The sequence below is a fragment of the Crassostrea angulata genome, chromosome 9, assembly GCF_025612915.1.
Source record: "Crassostrea angulata isolate pt1a10 chromosome 9, ASM2561291v2, whole genome shotgun sequence".
Lineage (NCBI taxonomy): Eukaryota > Metazoa > Mollusca > Bivalvia > Ostreida > Ostreidae > Magallana > Magallana angulata.
The window spans coordinates 27291260-27312032 of record NC_069119.1 but is presented as its reverse complement, the minus strand read 5'-3'; the positions used below and the strand labels follow the sequence as shown (position 1 = coordinate 27312032).

The following is a 20773-nucleotide window of genomic DNA, read 5'->3' as shown; positions in this document are numbered from 1 at the left end:
AAAGCTTTAATTCAGTTTATTATTTAACTATACTCTCAGCATACAATTCATGAAAGAGAAATTATAGTTAAATGCTTCAAGAAATTTTTTAGATCAGATAAATAACGCCTTATGCGGCTTCTAAGAGAGATAATTGAGAGTAAACATACTTACCCCCAAGTACACGGGGGTTCCACATGTTGACAAACAGGCTCAGCACCATCCAAGAAGTTGCATCATGCGCATCTAAAAAAAATAGTTCCATTGAAATTTGTGTGACAATTCCACTAAAGTAATAATTCTCCTAGCCACTGAGTCCAAAATCAATACTATAGGCCTAAAATAAGGTACCAAAAAAAAAGAAGAAAGAAAAGAAATTGTCTATATATATATGGAACTACAATACACCGATCCATTTTATTTGTGGGTGTGTCGGGTTTGACCAATCAGATCACGTCATCTGATGCGGCGTATAAGGTCGGACATTGGTCGGACATCGCTACATGAAAATGGCGATTGTTTACGCATTGAAACTGTAAATCTGGGTGTTATTTTTCGATTGAGTTAAATATAATGGTGAAGCACTGTTCGTATGGGACATGTAAATCGGATAGCAGGTATCCAGAGAAACTTATGGGAGCAAAATTCATCCCATTTCCGAAGCCAAAGTCTGATTTGGAGAAATGTTTACGATGGATATCATGCTGTCGAAGACCACATGCCCAGCTTAACGTTGACAAAATTACGAAGCATACATATGTGTGTTCTAAGGTAAGTACACGTTCATTTTATTTTCAAATTATAGAATAACCTCTCATCCAGTAATTCGATATCCTTTGAACATGTTGAACACTGACTATACCCAGTAACGTTACATCACGTATGTACAACTTGAAAATGGCGTCGTTTTTGTTCCGACTTCTAAAATACCAAAATGCCCATACTGGCATAAACAAATTAGATTTTAACACTTGTTTATATGTCGGAATGCTTGTAAAACAAATGCAATAAAATTTTAAACCTGTAGCTTTGTGCTGTGACAGAGCGTCAGACAGAGCGCATTACATATCATAGAATATACTGATTGTATTACTATTTCATTTTACACTGTTTCAGCATTTCATTTCATTGGATGGCCCTTCAGATGAATACCCAGATCCTTGTGATGCCCAGACTGGTGAACTGCACAGAGCAAGGCGAAAGATCATATACTTGTCTCAACAGTCAAAATCAGATGATTTAAACAGCAAGACCAGGTTTGCATCAAATAAAACATTTCAATAATCAGCTGATAAGTGTTGGGTTAAAAATGAACATATTTGTCTCTGGTCAGATAATATATTGCATAACTTTCTCTACATCTGTATTCTGTATTCTACATGTTCTATACCGGTCTTATAAAGAAGTTTTTTATCAAATATTTTTTTTCAGTAGTAACAGTACTGATGATTCACCAGACTCTCATGCAATGGAATGCTGTTTAACAACACAGACAACTTCAAATCCTGTCATAGATTCCTCATGCCAAACAGAAGAAGAATGTATGTATATTTGTCAATATCAGATTCTGCGTCAATTGAACACAGTAACACACTTTCATTTGTGAAATAATTCATTTCATAGCTGTAAAGTAACATTTGATGACTTAAACTATGCAGCAGGAATATTGTTCAATATTCTTGGTCTGTATTGAAGATAAAAATTAGCAAGCTTATCAAACATTTCTGTAATGAACAGGGATGGGGTCAATTACATTGGAAAGTAATTAATTAAATTACAATTACTTGATTAAATTCTTCAATTAAATTACCATTACCATTACAAGAGTTTTCAAATTTAATTAATTAAATTACAATTACTTTGGAAATGTAATTAATTAAATTACAAATTACATTTTGAAATTCATAAAAATTTAATAAAACTATAATTTATCTACAACACATAAACATTTAAGGAGGTATGTCTATAATGTGACTAAAATTTCGTCATAATTAAAATACTTTCACTGTTTGAGAATTTGCTTACTACTTTGATAAGTAACAAAGAAAAAATATAAATTTGGTTTTATTGTTTATTTCAAAACGCAGGTATCGGTAGTCACAATATGGAGGTGTCCCTTAATATTCAATAAATATTTGAAAGTCATATCCCCTAACCTACATCTATCATGTCAACGCAAGTATTTCCAGCATGCAAAACTATTAAATGAAAACTTTATCCTTTACATTTTTATACACTTTTTTTTCTTTATAAATACAATGCCAAATTACAGGTTAATCTCAGGTAGAGGGCAGACTATAATTGTTATCAAAACACAATTCACACCTGTTTTTCTCGACCTAATTATCAAATGTTTGCAATAAGGGAACACACCCTGTGGACATGTTAGACATCAAAAACTTAAAACCCATTTGAAGCCATGCATTTTAGCTCTATGTATTTTAGGCTGCATGACTTGATAGTTTATATAACACTGATTTTGTTTTTAAATTAAACAGTGATGTTTTAATCTAACTCAATGATAATTGACACACTATTTTTTTCTAATAAGAAGGGAAATAAGTATTTTTTAAGAAAAAAGAGATCAAGCAAATCATCAAATACATGTACTTAATTAAATTTGGGAAACTTATAATTAAATATTGAATCACTGAAAAAGTTCATTCTGAAAAATATTAAGTATGATAGCTATAATAATAGTTCAATGCTTTTTAACTTCTCATCCTAACTTGATCTTATACCATTGATAGCGTGGGGAACAATGGGTAGTGGACAGCTTCATATTTATATGTACATCAGTGTGTAATTGAAAGTAATTGAAAAGTAATTGGAATTACATGCCTTTTTTTGAAAGTAATTAATTAAATTACCATTACATGTAATTGAAAATTTGGCCAATTACACATTACGTTCAATTACATCAAAATTTGTAATTAATTACACTCAATTACCATTACAAATTACCATTACCCCATCCCTGGTAATGAAGTCAACATTTTTGGTTATTTTTTCCACAAATAAATCTTTTCTTGTGTACACAACAAATATGCAGAAAGAAACACCTGTCACCATTAATTGTCCCTGAATTTGGAAAAAATAATCATGATTCTTTTTCAATGTATATGAGTCTCCTAATATCTCAAGACAAAACTTTGGTAAGTTCACTGCCTCTGCGATGAGTAAATCTCTAGCTGAAAAGGGACATTTTATTTCCAATACCCCAGTCTGTCCTTCTATACAAACTTTACCATCAGGCGAGGCAGCAAGAAATGAAAATCTTGGATTTACTACTAATCCACAGTCATGAATATGTACATTGTGGAATTTTTCCATATATTTCTGTTTAGCTATGTTTTCATTACATTTGCCGTAGGAAGTTGCTTCAGTAGTAAAATTTTTACTTTCAAATATGCTAGAAACAAAAGTGTCGGTGATTTCTTTTTTCCTTTTACATATTCTTGCAAACTGGGAAGCAGTCACACGTTTCTTCCTCTCCTCATACCACAAAGCATTTCCAGATTGATCCACGGTTAATCTTTCTAACTTCTCGGCGTCATCTTGTGTCATGTTAAAAGCTTCATTGAGTTGTTGAAATTTAGAATTGATTAATGGCACATCAGTGTCTCTAGAGGAAATGTAGTATTTCCACAAGCCCCATGTACAATGGTCGGAAAAGATTTGTAGTTTTTCAACTGAAAATTTACAGATAATATAAGTATAATTAACATCTTTAATATGTACATAGGCTAATACATGGTACATGTAACTACAAAAATTATTGATAACAGAAAACTGTGAGAATAAAGTTAACTACATATTTATATATACCATATATACTTAACGGTATGCAAACTCTTGTAAGTAAGTAATGTAATTATGTATGCATGTAATTTTATCGGTATTGTTTCTGATCATATAATTTTATTTATTTTGATGTTAATTACAGTACACTTATTAATGAACTATTTTATTTACTATTTCAGTATTTTCATCTATGGATGTGCTTTCATGGGTTGCACAAGTTAGAAAACTGGAGGAAGAAAATGACAGGTTGCGACAGGAAATCAGACAGAGAGGGAAAGTTTCTGATGCTGCTTGCCAAACAGAGAGAGATACAAATTTCACTGCTGAAGAAGTTTCAAAGTCAAAGATCAAAAACTTGTTTGAATTTTACACTGGATTAAGTTATAGTAGATTTCTCATGCTTCTTGTGTTTCTCTTTCCAAGTTGTGAAAATCCAATCATTTATGAAGACAAAAGAAAAGAAACACATATTGACAAGTTTCCTTTGTCACAGCAGTTGTTTATGTACCTTTGCAGACTAAGAAATGCTTTAAATGTGAAAGATTTAGCATTCAGATTCAATATTAAGGTTCAAACTGTGTCAACAGTAATTAATGCGGTAGCGAAGTACATGTATTTGAGATTAGGTTCCTTAAGTTATTGGCCCCATCGAAATACAATCATAGGAATCATGCCAGAATCTTACAAACATGATTTTCCAAACTGTTTAGCTATTCTTGACTGTACCGAGCTAAAAACTGAAAAACCTTCATCATTGAAACAACAAAGTCAGTGCTATTCAGACTACAAATCATCCAATACATTAAAAGCTCTTGTTGTTTGTGACCCAAGAGGGTCAATTTTATTTGTTTCGGATTTATTTTCTGGAAGTATTTCTGACAATGATATCATTGAACAATGTGGTTTTTATGATTATTTAAAACATTTGAAAGAAATGGAGTTTATTGCTAATAATGATGCCTTAATGGCTGACAAAGGGTTTCTAATTGAAAAAGAGTTGGCACTTTTAGATTTGCAGTTGAATATTCCACCCCTTGCATCTAGTGCTAGGCCATTTAGTGAAAGCGATGTAAACCTCACCAGAAAAATAGCTACTCATAGAATACACATTGAACGTGCCATCAATCAAATAAAGTGTTTTAAATTATTGAAAAGAAAAATTCCTGTGAGCATGTTTAATTGTATTAATGCACATTGGTTTGTAGCTGCGATGTTGACAAATTTCCAAGATACTTTAGTAAAGTTTTGAAAATGAATGTTCTTGTTTTTATTTAATATAGTACATGCATGCAAACATTTCTGTGTCTTATACCTGATATGGAAGCATTGACCCCATCTGTACACCACCTAGTGTTGTCTCAATCAGCTGAACCTCCTCCTGAAGGAGGTAGGATAGTGGTGTTCCCACAGCTGCGGAATCTGTCTTTAGCTTTTTCACCTCCATAGCACCAATATCTGGTATTCTTAATTAATTTATATGCGGTGAGTTCATATATTCTAGTTTAGATTTATATTATTCAAACGTAACATGTCTCATGAAGACTTTATTATAAAAACCTTACAATAATTTGTCAGTACCTCATCTTTGGCATAATGCTATGGATAGGCCTCTTTTTTCTTGGGGTCTGTTTAGGTTTAGAAAACACCATTGCAGAAAGTGGTTCTGGGCTGATTTTGGACCCCCGTGGTTTATGCCACTGCTGTGGCATACTAGTGCAGGCAAGTGCTGAAGGAACTTCAGTCATGCCAAGATTTTTGTAGTGAATTAAAGTGTATAGCATACCAATTGAATGGGAACAAGTACCGCTTACTCTGAAAAGAATATTTTTAAACACGTATGTGGAATATGTTACGATGGGTTTTTTTTAAAATAAACATCATAATCTTTAGATATAAGTACATACCCAGCTTTGCATGAGCAATGACTCTCGCTGATACTTGAAGTTGTGATCGTAATTGTCATGTTTATTTTGTGCGGAGCTTCACTTTTACGCATAGATCGAAAACATTTGGCGGCGATATCTAATGATTCATCACTGGACTTGTACAATTTTAACGCATGTACATAACTATTCATGAAATAATTATAACCTCTTTCTTTCGCTCTCTTGGAAATTGATGTATTCTTGAAATAATCGAGGGAAATGTCCGAAGGGATTGATGTTAAGTTTATTTCGCCCGCCATGTTTACTTTAGAATGTCCGACCCGGAAGCGTCGCTATGACGTAACTAAGGGGGGCGGAGCTTATCGATGCAAAATGGATCGGTGTATTGACTAAGTTCAGTTTGATTGGCTATTTCCTTGCGTAAGACCTTTAAGACAACTAAAAGTTCATGAAATTTAATGAAATTTGCAGTAAATATCTAGTAGGTACGTATCTATTTCCTATATGCTAGTGTATGAAAATCTACTTTTGACCGGAAGGGATTAGAAAAAGTAGGAGATAACTCTTCTTAACAGATTGCTGAAATCTGGAGTAAATTTCTGTTAAAATTCATCTACAGTACATGTTTTCAAAACTAAATAAAATTTGATTAGTGAGATGTTGTGAAAAGAGCTTGGAATGAAATGAAACCTGAATTGTTAGAGTTTATGTGTATGTGCTTTAAAAAAATTCAGCTCTAATTAATAGACATTAATTAGCTAGGAAAAAGGAAGTTGACATAAACTTTAGAATTAATTGGCAAAAAGTTATTACCGGTAATTTTAATTCTAAGACAAAGACAGGAACTGGAAACAATAGTGGCAGAAGAGTCTTTAATAATGTACCTTGGAACTTTGATAACGGTGGTCACTGATTAATGGCTAGTGATTAAGATAAGGGGTTCTTTAGCAATGGGGGGTGATGAGGCTTTTCCATCAGTCATCAAAGATGGGGGTTCCTCTTAGAAAACATGGCAGCTCTAAAATAAATAAACAGAATAAAAGTTTACAATACTTAAAAATTTGCACCACACACAACATCATATTCTTAGAAAAAGTCTACAAGTGTACAGTTCAATATAAATCATGCCAAAGAAAGGACCAAAGTGGCTGCATCGACATCAGTAAAAAAAAAAGTAAGCATTCCTCACAACAAGGGCCAGAAAAGTACAGGGACCACCAGCCCAGTACAGTGTCTATGTCCTATAAGAAGGCTGAGTAAAGAAGAGTTTCAGGACCTTGCACAGCAGCAGAAGGATGGAATATTCACAGAAAGCGATGCTTAGCGTAAAAGCAGTCAAATGAAGATTTTGCGACCCAGGCCGAGTGAAGTGGAGCTGGTAGACTCCTACATGAATGCAGAGTCACCCAACCCCAATTTTAGACTTTACATAGTAATCCATCAAGAAAAAACTGCTAAACTTTGTGTGACGATTGTGACACGAAATAGAATTGTATTTTGATATTGCATACGCATGTACTACTTTTGACATGTCCCCCTTATTTACCGTTTGCATTTCACAGCGAGATGTCATAATTTGTACTATTATTACTTACTGCATTAGGTGAACGTGATTATTTGATTGTATTTCAATCTTCCAGGTCTATTATTTTCATTGGCAAACTCCACTTTAAATGTTTTCATGATGTTTCCATGCATGTACTTTTCGTTTTTACATACCGCCATTAGTGTTATGGAATTTCAGTATATCACACCCGATGCAAATCATAACTTTTGTGCACTAGGTTTAATTGCGATTTCTGTATTAAATTGTATTGTTGTATGAATTGCTATAATTTTACTTGTCATGTGTTGTGTAAATCACCTTATTTAATTGTTGAATTATATTTTATACATTAGTCTATGTTATTGCCGGTGAATACTGGTGATCCCTAGAGAAGCGCGTGGGTCACTGGGGGGGGCGGGAGCGGGGTTTAGCATAGAGGGTGTTTTTTAACTACTTCGATTATTTTAGGAAGAATTAGGGTATTTTGAATAATTTATTTCTTTAATACTGACATCGTGGTATTACGGGTTAATCTCGTTTACACAATATTAATTTATATTTAGGGAGTTTGTATTGAATTAATTTCGATACAGACAACATAGTTCATTTTATTTACAGTCAGACGAAGGGTTAATCGCTGAAGTCTTACCGATTAAATAATAAGTAATCGTTAATAGTTCTATGGAATGTTTTCATTCTAAATTATTGATATTTTATAATATTGTTACAGTAGGAATAATTTATACGTATATTCAGATTTATTGTTGAAAATAATTGGCAAAGTTTTGCGTTAACAGTTAAGTGAGATATAGTAATATTTATTTGTACAATAATCTGGTCATTCTCGTTTAGTGCACCCCCTCCCCCCCCTTTATTGAATTAACGTACACACGAAGGTTGTCATGTAGTATCACTGTTCGATTTGGGTAATTCCCGATTGTCAGTGAATTAATTGTAGGTGTACTTGTTGTTGATTAGTTATACGTCTTGTTATTTCTTTATTGAATAAATTTACGTAAACTTTAAATAAGTCTTAAATTTAATTACCCTCAGTAATAACTTAAATATGAGTCCAAACACAGGTAATTCTTGTGTTTTAACAAAAGGAGCAATATTTAGGAGAAATTCGTAATTTGGTAGAATTAAATTCACGGGTTATTCTCGTGCTGGATTGCATATATATACTTGTGCAATAGCAAGCACTCAGGTCCGTTACATATGGAACCATGCATTTAAAGAGCACTTACAGAAATCACCGGACTGTGACGGTTTACTGGACTGGAACCAGCATGGGGAGGAAAAGAGAGGCCTAGCATGGATCCTTTTCATTCGATGTAAGAAGTGCCATTACACAAGTCACCGTGAAAAGCTGTACGAGGAAGTCAGTCGATCAGGAAGGGGACGGAGAGCCGCACAGCTTAATGTTGCCATGGCTGTCGGTCACTTGGGTACCAGCCTTACAACAGAGGGTACGCGTGGTATGCTTCTTGGCGCAAACATCAAACCAGCATCAGGCACCAACATTCATCAGACCTGCAACAAAGTAGGCAAAATCATCACTGATGTGAACAAAAACAGCATGAAGAAAATAAGGCAGGGCATTCAAGAGCTTAACGAGAAATGTGGACTTGCCAATACACCTATAAGGGCGGAAGGAGACGCCCAGTATAACAATGCCACCGTCAGTGCAATCGGTAAAACACCATTCCAAGCTGCCACACAAGTGACATACACCTTAAGTGAAAATGTTACCAAGAAGAAGAATGTTATGGCAGTGTTTTGTGGCAATAAACTGTGAAAGAAAGGCACCCATCTTAGAGCCAAGGTAAAGGAAGTTACCTGCCCCGGACGTGAAGACTGCACTGCAACCATTCCTCCAGAGACCACCATTGGAGACGGAAAGAGATCGGCTGCGGAATGCATCAGTGAGCTGCAAAGTGATGACCGCCAATTGTCATTTCCCATTTCACCAGTGATGGAGATAGTGCCGCTGCTTTCAGTGCATCTGAAAAGCAAGGGCATATGATTGAAAACCTCAAAGACTTGCGCCACTTCTTTGACTCTCAAAGAAAACAGACTGCTAAGGCTCTTTTCAGCAGCCACATGTTTCCTGGAAGAACAAAAGCTATGAGAGAATCCATGCGGAGAAGATTTGCCCTGGACTGAAGCTTAGATGCAGGACCGAGTACGAAAACGGCTTCAAACACTTCTCCAGTGACTTACCTTTGATGAAATGAGCCATGTCAACTCTGTCCTTTCCATCATCAGCTGCTACCAAGGACAGGGCGGAAAGTCCTGCCAACTTCATTCCTTCTCCTGTCACAGACTGAAAAACAACAAGTGGAACTCTTCAGTGTTGCCTCGTGATTTTGAATTAAACATGACAGAAGAAGACACGTGGTTGTTAAAAGACTGTATAAATCTGACTTTGGGACATAATAATCTTGATAGAATTAAATATCACACTTGTACACAAAAATCTGAAAATAGGGCACATTTAAAATCAAATCCAAAATGTATTACAAGTAGTAGAGATTTTGAAAGTAGAATTCCATAAAGTTGTGCACTCACTCAATCGGGGTCATGGAAATTCAACATTGGAACTTTGTGAATCAGTAGGGGCACCTGTTGTAAAAGGAAGTAGAGTGGTCAATCATCTAAAACAACAGCAAAATAGACAACATTACTTTAAAATGAAACAAAAACTATTAAAATATAAATTCCAAAGAAAATTTTACAGAATGATCTAAAAGATATCAGCTCTTCGATAAAAAGTCTAAAGACACTTATAGTAAGTCACTAACAGATCCAAAGTAAAACAGGAAGTAGCTAAGTGTGAAAAGGGGGGGGGGGTGTTATCATGGGTAGGTGGGGTGGGGGTGTAGTTAGCATGTATTAAATGTTCGTTATATTATACCATTCATTTTTTTTAAATAAAATGTAGATGTGATGGTTAATTTGTTGACTACATGCCTCCTTTGAAGTAAATCTGCATTTATAATAAATAATGCAAGTTGTATAAGATGTGTACTTTAAGTTTTTTAACCCCTTCCCCCCCCCCCCCCCCCAAAAAAAAAAAATTAAAGTACTGAGGTACTGAAAGCCGGTCTCTTTTTGTGTGTCTTTATGTATATTGTGTAGTAAAGACTGAACATCTCTCTCTGTCTCTCTCTCCCTCTCTCATGCTTTTAATGTCGGAAAAGCGTCAGAGAGCGACCAAATTTTGTAAGCAGCTATAAACAAAATATGTCTGTCTAGTAGAAAAAAGTTCAACAGTTGCTCCCTTGAATTTTGCAACAAGCGTTATATACATTTCTTCAACGCGCAGCAAAGTAGTACGTGAAAATTCATGCGCATCGTATGTGTCCAAAATGCATAGTCTTGTTTTTAAAACACGTTATTAATAAGAAAACTAAAAAAGATAAACAATTCTCTTGAAATTAAATAAAGAAACAAAATGCTAACACTTTTGACAAACCGTGGCTCTTTGTGTAACTATTTGGTGTAGCGGAAGCTTTTAGTTTGACGCTGTTTGGTTTTTTGTTTACTTTTGAAGTTGTGCTATTTATAGTAACATTGGCGATTTGCCCGCCTACAGCCAGAACTCTGCTTTCAGCAGAGCCCGGCTAAAAATGGAAAAAAGAGATTTATAATCTTAAATAGTAGAGAGAACCGATTATTCATTTCCCCATTTTTCCCTTAAATGTCAATATCTTACTTTATATATCTATATTACTAAATCATTGAACTCATTGAAGCTCAGTTGATTTATTCCTATCTAATTTTTCTATAAAAAAAAAATACCCCTCTGAAATTAGGAGTGGAGAGGTGGTTTAGGTTAGACCAGGCAAACAAAATTAATGTATTGGTTCTCGAACAAAATGTTCAAAATCTAATGAGGTAGGCAGGTTTTTTTTTTAATTGCAAGAGTTGCAAAGGGAAATAAATTAATATTTAAGCCTAAAATTGAGTTTTTTCTCCCTTTCCAATTATCAGAGAATGTAATTATTGCAACATCATTTGGTCTGAAGCAGCGGTGCCTGAGAAACATTTATTTTTATTTTTTGGTCTTAGCAAACAAGAACTCAAGACTAACCTTGATCACTTCACGACCTTCTTCATTTGTTTCCTTGGTTACGTCCTCAGCCTCACATTCGATGGCAATTTCCTCAAGGTCAAGGTTGGGGCGTCCGGGGTCAGGGGTCACGTACAAAATTCCCTGCTGCTCGAATAAGTGAAAACTGGAAGGGGAGGTGCTGACTTTCACTCTGTATTAAAATCATAGCATGAAATTAAAGCTGAATTCTGGTCAAAGGGATTATACTGATCTTATAGTGGTAAATATGGACATGAGATGATTATTAAAATACACAAGACTATTAGTGTATTTTGATATCTAACTTTAGAAGTTAAGAGTTATTCATATATATTTACATTTTTCAGTGTCTTTGCCTGTGATAACACTACGTATCAATTTTGTACTATATAACCCATAACTTCAAATGACGCCATTTGCTTTTTTATATTTAAAAATTTATTAATCATACAATGGCTTAAAATTATATAAATATAAGTAATGAGGAATCATTCTTTGAATATTATGAGGTGATAATTTCGGTTGGGACGTGATCAAATCTATCATAAAGCCCTTCGGGCTTTATTGGATTTGATCACGTCCCGATCAAAATTATCACCTCATAATACTCAAAGAATGATTCCTTATTCCTTAAAGAAATGCTAACTTGCTAATGGTTTTGGCTCAAATTATGTTGTATAATATTAGATTGTCTATGGTCATCTTCACTAGCCAAGGGTTTTCGGTCCACTCCGCTCCCCATATACCCTTGGCAGATCTTATTACAAAAACTCGGTGATGTGATGGTGAGCAACTTGAGTTGCGCCCCTTGCATATGTACTTTACATTTTAAACGAATGAAACAACGGGTTACATACACGCTACAGCATAAACACTACTTATAAGCATGTTGACTAGCGAGTTTCGGAACATAATTAATAATGCTATTAAATACAGGGATCAACATTAACGGTTGCCCAGTTGCAAGGGGCAAGTAAAAATGTCATTTTTGGAAAGTGAAATTATAAACTTACTTGTCTGATCTGGCAAGAGAAAATTTTAATAGAAGTATTTAGTGAAAATAATTTAAAAAACATAAAAATAAACTTTCACTTTGCATCTTTGCATATGGAAACTCGGAAAGGCCTCTGTTTTGATTTGAAATATGTCGTCCAGTATTTCCGCATAATCAATTATCAAATTCAATTCTACGTGCCCTGCTAGATCAAATAAATTATACCCTCATCTCATGAATATGTTACATTCTTTTGATAAAACTGTACTTTACCTTATTTGCTTACTCACAGAATTTATAAGATCTTATTTTATAATGTCTTTTTTGTTAATAAATTGTTAGGGGAGAAGCATCCATCAAATAATAAACAAGACATGTTACTAAATGTTAGCAAGGTTTTAAGATGCCAAAAATTGTGGTCCAGCAACTGAGCTTACAAAATGGAACGTATTTGGTTATCATATTTGTGAGTTACTCAAATAAAATTAAGGAATGTGGTGTTGTCTTCTTACTACAGCGTAATTTCGGGCTACCAATTTTTATATTCGGGAAAGTCAGAATTTCAGTTCACTTGCCCGAAAGGCAAGTGGACTGAAAAGTTAATATCTATCCCTGAAATAGGAATGAAGATATCACCTAAAGAAAGCAAGGAATGTTTTATTTGTAGTATTTGTAGGGACCTGTACTGGGAGTGAAAAAGTCGCCGATATATGAAAGCATTCATGCTATAAAACCAGGTATCATCTTCGTGAATATTGCGGACAAAAGAAATTTTGAACATCTAAAAGCAATAGCCATAAGCAGGAACTTACACACTAACGGGATAGGCAACTTCCGAGGCTACTTTCGCCATGTTTACTTCCCATACTATCACACTAGCCTTGATAACTTTGTAAATCTCCGTTCAATGCAGTTAATTATATCGTTTTTTAGAGCAATCTGGTTAGACCGTCGTTTGGGAGGCAATGTACTCAAGCACTTGTGTCTCAACTTGTTAAAGCACCGAATATATTACAAAAGATCACACGTGTGTTTCTTTAAACGTTTATTGACAAGCGACTGTTGTAAATGCTGCGATTGGATCAGCTACTGACGGCTGCAGCCAATCATAAAGCGGAGCTTGTCATCAAGATTTCGTAACGAGATCTGCCAAGGATTAATGGGGAGCTGAGTGGACCGAAAACCCTTGGCTAGCGAAGATTGTCTACAGTAAAATTCATCATTATGTAGAGATTTGAACTAGCAATTTGCTTTGACTTAAATTAATACAGATTTGCACAAAAATTTCTACATAGCTGCTTTAACAACTCATACAAACTTTAATACAGATAATGTTTCCATTTCTACCTGAACAACACACAAACTTACGGATGTTTCCTCATTGCAGCTTTCACCTCTGTCCTAGCACTGACTTGGTTCGTTGCGTCTACCATAACCAAGAAAATGGAGTTGGCTGGTCCACAAACTTCTATCATAATATCTTTGTATTCTTTATTTTTCTTTCAAATAAAAAAAAGTTCAAAAGTAACATATTCTATTCAAATCATAATCTTTAATTTGATAATGTTGAGAAGGGGAGACTTGTTCATATCCAGTCTAATCAAAATTGGATCTTTGTTTCACTGCAAATAGATCGGTACACAAAGTTTGAAACATGACAAGGAAGTTGCTTAGCGATCCATTAAAAGCACGGATCAAAGATCTAATTTTAATTAGATTGGTTCATCTCCTATCAATCATATACATGTACTGAACATGTATATAATTATATAATATATGTTTTATGTCATGAAAGGTGTAAAATTGTAAAATACCTATTTCGTCTCCTATCAATCATATACATGTACTGAACATGTATATAGTTATATAATATATGTTTTACGTCATAAAGGGTGTAAAATTGTAAAATATCTATTTATTTTGTAGATCATGAAAATTAAACAACCTTTAATTAATGTAATCGTATTAATTATTTTCCGCGGTAATAATATATATGTACATGATCTTTAAATCTGTATATCAATTTGAATGTAACAAAATCCAGCAAATCTCAATCAAAGTTCTGCCTACCATTCTTTCAAGTAGTTTTTTTATGGTTTCAACACCCAGACTGCTCTTCTTTGCACTCTCTATAACCTGGGCCAGCTTGGGGTTAAGTTTGGGATCAGTAGAGCCACCCACTGAAATAGAAATAACACCAAATGTAACTATTTAAGCAATAAAATGCCTTCTTGATTATTGATTCATGCAAAGATGGTGACATTGCAGAAAAAATACATAACCCACATGAATCAAATTTTTCTTAGGTTGCTGAAGGTTTCAACCAATCAAAAAATGGGGCGTGTCGATTTCAATCTTGTCAGTTTCTATAAAGCTTATATGAATCATACATGTACTTGGTAGATGTAAATATAATACAGTTAACCAACATTAGCTCACATGGTCAAAAAATTAAAATATTAAGTTTTTCATAAAAACAAATACTTTTAGCCAAAGAAGTAATGAAATATTTTTGTATATATATTGATTATTTTCACTGTCTTGAAAAATAGTTTATCTATTAATAAAAAATCAATGAATAAACTCATTTAAAAATTAAAAGGTGCATATCATATGAATACAGTGTGTGAATTATTATTATTAATTTTTTTTTGGTGGTAAATGGTTTGATTTTTTTTTCTTTGAGTGTCCAACACCTACCTCAGCAGAGATTTTTTAAAATATAAATTAAAAGTTTAATTACTGGTATGTGAAGTTTCAATATACGATACAATCCAGGAAGCTCTCTCTACTTACTTTTTACAGCTGACTGTGCTAGCTTGACATACTGTCCCATCAGTGCTGACTTTTTACTGTCCTGCGCCTCTTTTCGATGTTTGATGTTAGAGAATTTACTGTGCCCTGCCATATGTCTGTTAGTTCGCCAGTAAACAACAGGCAACATTTGGAACAGAGTCCTCTCAGCTACAATATCTGTCTTTGTGCTCAATCTAGCTGGCATTGATGACTTTTTGCTTACACAATTTTGAAAGAGGCGTGTGTGACACAGGCTGATTCTGGGGCAACTCACAGTCTGTGTTTTGTGTAAAACACGAGGTAAGGTTCTCAATGTTAATTCCATTTTCAAAATATCACAGTCACTATCTGTAAAATCATTAGATATGTTGAAAAAAAATCTATAAGAAAAAAGAAATGAGGTTAATAAATCTAATTAGTCAATGCTTTTGGTAAAGTTAGAATTCAGAAATAAAAATTTGATATTTAATAATAAGATAATGGAAAATCTTGAACAACACAGACATATGTCAATAAAAACAATTTTACAAATAATAGCCCAAATCGGATATAAATTTAAAGTGAAAAAAACAATTCTTTTTGGATTAGGTAATTTTTTACATGCAACAACTTTTGGTTAACAAGTTTTCCTGTAAGCATATAGTTTGCAAGATTGACCCTCAAGAAGTTTTGGATGTACTGAGGGAACAATCTGTGTAATAGAACGGTTACAAAAAAAGTTGTTAATCATAAGTTGTTCCATTTCATGTACATGTATTTACATGCAGATTCACCATATTTTTGGCACTTAAAATTCATATTCCATTTAAGATTATCTCCCAAACAGACTATATATTCCATTCAGGCGACTGGCCCCGGCCCCAACCTGTTTACATAATTCTTCAGATATTGTACCTCAGCTTGATCTGGAGAGTGATGAGACAGTGTAACATTCCACTAGAGAGAAGTGTCTTTTTATCTTGCCAGGAAAATAAGTTTGGAACTAAATCTTTAAAAATATTACCTTCTAGTCTGCAAACAATTTTTCTTTACTCCAAAGTAACTTTGTACCCTGTACCGAATATGTTATTTAGAGGAAATTCGGTCTAAACACGTTTCGTAATGTTGACGAAGAAAACAATGGTTAGAACTTTATTATTTAAAGTTTAGATTAAGCATCATTAACTGGTTTGTAAAATGCATACCTGTCAATATTAACTCCTAAGTTATCTACATTTGGGCTGTACCTAAATATAGGAATGAGAGTACCAAACCCCCGGATGTTTACATCAGAGAAAAGTTATAGAACGTTGTAATAAGGAATGAATGGGTAGGCGTTAGGCGATTGGCTGAATTCAGGTATGTGACAATTCTCATTTTGTAGTAAAATTATTAGTTTTTAAAATAAATGAAGGAATGGGGGAATATTTTAAAGAATATAGCAACACTAGGAAAAATTGTAGGGGTGGGGGTTGATTTTTTATGTAGAGTGACATTTACTGCCGATCGCTGTAAGTTGTAAACAACTGCAAATTTGACCTATAAACGCCACGGGACCCTATATTTTTTTTGTCATTTCCTGAAAGGTCTTGAATTGAAGTTTCAAATGATACCAAAGATTTGACTGAAACTATTATAGTAAAGTACTGAGAGGTCATAACATTTGTATGGAGTTCTATGGGAAAATAATTGGTAGGCTTTTCCCTATAGAGACCCTATTTTTTTCATGTTTTCTTTCTTTAAAGTCAAACAAATGTCAATATTTCATGATTATTTGGACAGACTTGACATTTCAATACACTTGCAGTGAAATTAGTTCATTAAATTTAAATTTTAAGATGGGAGTGGCTGTAATTTAAAATTGAGGGGGACTGGAGTATTGTATATGTGTAAAGAGTAAAATTAGAGGGACTACGAAAGAAGAAAAAGCAAGAAATATTGGTTTGAATTCTAAATTAGAAAATATTATTGTTGATTACATGTGTAGCAATTCATTTTTGCAGTTCTTTGCTTGTTTTTTAAATTTTTAAATTCATATTTAACTCATAATTGATGGGCTCAATTAAGGTCTGCTGATCATCTGTCAATAGAATTTGGACAACAATTATGTTGTAAACAAGGTTTTTTATTTGTTTTTCTTATTTTTTGTAAGCATCATATTTGCAATGCATTAAAAATGTCTATTCTTTTCAAATTGATGACCTGATGCTATTTAATGTCAATTTAATGTCATCTTAATGTTTATTTTTCAGCAGATCTTCATTGTTCGGGTATTCTGCATCTGGACCAGCAGAGTGATTTGGATCAAATACTGCCTCCCATGCTTCCCAGCTATCCACGTAGAGGAGTTCTGCAGTCTTTTCCCTCGCCTAAATGGTCTTGACCTGAGTAAGGTTGATGTACAAGACGGTCTCACCCACACGCCCTGAAACTACCGCAGTTGTCAACATCTAGTGCCTTCACCTGGTAAGTTACCATGTTTCATTTTTTTATCCCTAGATTTGTGATTGTGAGTGTTTAGCCAGGAGTACATGTTAGGCATACATATGGTCAGGAATGAGTGTCTCTCACCCCCCCCCCCCTTTTTTTCTCCACCCACTCCTCTTAAGAGAGGGGTGGGGAGGGGAGTGTTACACATGTTTATTAATTGCACATGAATGGGAAATTGGGGTTATGACACATTGGACTCATGTCAGCCTAGTATGGGGTATATGTTATTGGAATGATTATGTTTTATGAGTTTAGTAGGGGCATTTTGTAAAGTTTTCATGGTTAAAACTGCTTGAAACTGTCAACAGTGTCCATTGCAAGATAGCAGTTTTTAGAGTTACTTCCCTTAGACTAACTGACTGAGTGATTCAGAATTTCAACATGATGTAATTCTATTTATTTGGACTGACTGTATGTAATTTTTGATGAGTTACTTGAATTATGTTATGACTGCATAAATCACATTTGGCATTACATGTTATTACATGTATTTACATGTAATAGTGTTTATTTAAGTACCCCACCCTTGACAGATCATTAAATTCTGTATTTATGTGTGTAATTAGAATGTATATATTTTATTTGTAAGGAATATATGAAAAAATTTGATGTATTAACATTGTTTTGTGCAATGAATAATTTATAACTCTGATTTTTCCTCATTCGTGCACTTATGATGATCTCCATTGTTCAGCCGCCTCAGCTTTGGAAGATGATAGTGGCAGGGCGGCGGGGTCATTTTGCCCCATATTGATGCTGTCGGACAGTCGGTAGCCATCTGATTCATCACGATGGACATTCTTCTATATAATGAAGGTAAACTTTTCAGCATACTATCTTCTGTCTCTGTACTTGGAGGCGCATTTTGTGATTTGACACTAGAATAGTTACCCCTCTTGATTTTTGACATTGGCAAGAACTTGGCCTTTTCTAGATTTAATTTTCAATAATTTTACAATTAAACAGTTCTGTTCATTACCCCAGGTACCTAGCTCTAATATTATATCAAAATTATGTCCTTTTTCGTTTGCTAGAATAGTGTTTTAAAGAAAGATAAGGGGGCACCTGCTAGTTCTGTAAGCTGCATTACACTGGGGGGTGGTGATATTGTTCGCACATGCTCAATCAACAGGAAAGGCCTGATTAGAATTATTTGGCTTATTAGAATCAATAATGGATGATTGTTCATGATATGAACATTTTTTACCAATTTGTCAGTATAAAGCATGTATATTTTGATTAATTTACTAGGATTTCATCAATTTTAGGAGGTTTTCTTAAAACCTGGGTAGAATATACCCTTATTAGGAAATTAATAAAATTTTGACATTTTATCATATAGATAATACCAATACTCAAAAACAAGTAGTAAACAAACTATTTTATTGATTCCAGGCACTAATTATATACAAATAGATTCAGAGGTCTGAATGTCATTCACTCCCTGTAACGCCAGCATCTGCAGCATGATGTCATTAATTGAGCTAGTGACAACATCCATGACATTGGACTCATGGGACTCAAATTTCATACATAAACTCAGGTAGGTCTAAAGTCTTTAAAAAATAGCAAATGGACTAATTCTGAGGTAGGTAAGATTCTAAGTATAGGAATGAGAGTACCAAACCCCCGGATGTTTACATCAGAGAAAAGTTATAGAACGTTGTAATAAGGAATGAATGGGTAGGCGTTAGGCGATTGGCTGAATTCAGGTATGTGACAATTCTCATTTTGTAGTAAAATTATTAGTTTTTAAAATAAATGAAGGAATGGGGGAATATTTTAAAGAATATAGCAACACTAGGAAAAATTGTAGGGGTGGGGGTTGATTTTTTATGTAGAGTGACATTTACTGCCGATCGCTGTAAGTTGTAAACAACTGCAAATTTGACCTATAAACGCCACGGGACCCTATATTTTTTTTGTCATTTCCTGAAAGGTCTTGAATTGAAGTTTCAAATGATACCAAAGATTTGACTGAAACTATTATAGTAAAGTACTGAGAGGTCATAACATTTGTATGGAGTTCTATGGGAAAATAATTGGTAGGCTTTTCCCTATAGAGACCCTATTTTTTTCATGTTTTCTTTCTTTAAAGTCAAACAAATGTCAATATTTCATGATTATTTGGACAGACTTGACATTTCAATACACTTGCAGTGAAATTAGTTCATTAAATTTAAATTTTAAGATGGGAGTGGCTGTAATTTAAAATTGAGGGGGACTGGAGTATTGTATATGTGTAAAGAGTAAAATTAGAGGGACTACGAAAGAAGAAAAAGCAAGAAATATTGGTTTGAATTCTAAATTAGAAAATATTATTGTTGATTACATGTGTAGCAATTCATTTTTGCAGTTCTTTGCTTGTTTTTTAAATTTTTAAATTCATATTTAACTCATAATTGATGGGCTCAATTAAGGTCTGCTGATCATCTGTCAATAGAATTTGGACAACAATTATGTTGTAAACAAGGTTTTTTATTTGTTTTTCTTATTTTTTGTAAGCATCATATTTGCAATGCATTAAAAATGTCTATTCTTTTCAAATTGATGACCTGATGCTATTTAATGTCAATTTAATGTCATCTTAATGTTTATTTTTCAGCAGATCTTCATTGTTCGGGTATTCTGCATCTGGACCAGCAGAGTGATTTGGATCAAATACTGCCTCCCATGCTTCCCAGCTATCCACGTAGAGGAGTTCTGCAGTCTTTTCCCTCGCCTAAATGGTCTTGACCTGAGTAAGGTTGATGTACAAGACGGTCTCACCCACACGCCCTGAAACTACCGCAGTTGTCAACATCTAGTGCCTTCACCTGGTAAGTTACCATGTTTCATTTTTTTATCCCTAGATTTGTGATTGTGAGTGTTTAGCCAGGAGTACATGTTAGGCATACATATGGTCAGGAATGAGTGTCTCTCACCCCCCCCCCCCCTTTTTTTCTCCACCCACTCCTCTTAAGAGAGGGGTGGGGAGGGGAGTGTTACACATGTTTATTAATTGCACATGAATGGGAAATTGGGGTTATGACACATTGGACTCATGTCAGCCTAGTATGGGGTATATGTTATTGGAATGATTATGTTTTATGAGTTTAGTAGGGGCATTTTGTAAAGTTTTCATGGTTAAAACTGCTTGAAACTGTCAACAGTGTCCATTGCAAGATAGCAGTTTTTAGAGTTACTTCCCTTAGACTAACTGA

At 34.2% G+C, this 20773-nt stretch overlaps 2 protein-coding genes, 2 long non-coding RNA genes and 1 pseudogene across 5 annotated transcripts; 2 read left to right on the top strand and 3 right to left on the bottom strand.

Annotated features, from left to right (window-relative positions):
• The first annotated feature begins 425 nt into the window (after positions 1-425).
• On the top strand, positions 426-5039 carry LOC128163425 (uncharacterized). The gene is made up of 4 exons (XM_052827040.1): positions 426-750; positions 1096-1235; positions 1411-1520; positions 3963-5039. The coding sequence occupies exons 1-4, from the start codon at positions 553-555 to the stop codon at positions 5030-5032; spliced, it is 1518 nt and encodes a 505-aa protein (XP_052683000.1). The 5' UTR covers positions 426-552; the 3' UTR covers positions 5033-5039.
• On the bottom strand, positions 1577-6017 carry LOC128163430 (uncharacterized; annotated as a pseudogene).
• Positions 6018-8468: 2451 nt separating this feature from the next.
• Positions 8469-9874, bottom strand: LOC128163434 (uncharacterized). 2 transcript variants are annotated; one of them, XR_008240792.1, is made up of 5 exons: positions 9787-9874; positions 9439-9541; positions 9055-9220; positions 8856-8949; positions 8469-8748 (listed from the first exon to the last, which is right to left on the bottom strand). It is a non-coding gene; the product is annotated as an uncharacterized LOC128163434 (long non-coding RNA). The 2 variants fall into 2 exon arrangements; XR_008240791.1 differs by lacking the exon at positions 8469-8748 and having other exon boundaries at positions 8757-8949.
• Positions 9875-10807: 933 nt separating this feature from the next.
• On the bottom strand, positions 10808-16197 carry LOC128162246 (probable transcriptional regulatory protein HY04AAS1_0501). Its single transcript, XM_052825414.1, has 6 exons — positions 16105-16197; positions 15102-15449; positions 14376-14485; positions 13674-13804; positions 11295-11483; positions 10808-10841 (listed from the first exon to the last, which is right to left on the bottom strand). Exons 2-6 carry the CDS (start codon positions 15424-15426, stop codon positions 10808-10810), a joined length of 789 nt encoding a protein of 262 aa, XP_052681374.1. The 5' UTR covers positions 15427-15449; positions 16105-16197.
• Positions 16198-17343: 1146 nt separating this feature from the next.
• LOC128163447 (uncharacterized) lies at positions 17344-19627 on the top strand. The gene is made up of 3 exons (XR_008240804.1): positions 17344-17546; positions 18265-18386; positions 18966-19627. It is a non-coding gene; the product is annotated as an uncharacterized LOC128163447 (long non-coding RNA).
• Positions 19628-20773: the final 1146 nt, after the last annotated feature.

What these genes read in the sequence shown, in the direction of transcription:
- LOC128163425 (XM_052827040.1), top strand. Translation starts at nt 553, where the DNA reads ATGGTGAAGCACTGTTCGTATGGGACATGTAAATCGGATAGCAGGTAT. An exon ending in ATACATATGTGTGTTCTAAG is followed by an intron (nt 751 to 1,095) that starts GTAAGTACACGT and finishes ACACTGTTTCAG; the next exon opens with CATTTCATTTCATTGGATGG. An exon ending in GATTTAAACAGCAAGACCAG is followed by an intron (nt 1,236 to 1,410) that starts GTTTGCATCAAA and finishes ATTTTTTTTCAG; the next exon opens with TAGTAACAGTACTGATGATT.
- LOC128162246 (XM_052825414.1), bottom strand. Translation starts at nt 15,426, where the DNA reads ATGGAATTAACATTGAGAACCTTACCTCGTGTTTTACACAAAACACAG. An exon ending in AGCACAGTCAGCTGTAAAAA is followed by an intron (nt 14,486 to 15,101) that starts GTAAGTAGAGAG and finishes TTTCTATTTCAG; the next exon opens with TGGGTGGCTCTACTGATCCC. An exon ending in GCTGCAATGAGGAAACATCC is followed by an intron (nt 11,484 to 13,673) that starts GTAAGTTTGTGT and finishes ATTTTAATACAG; the next exon opens with AGTGAAAGTCAGCACCTCCC.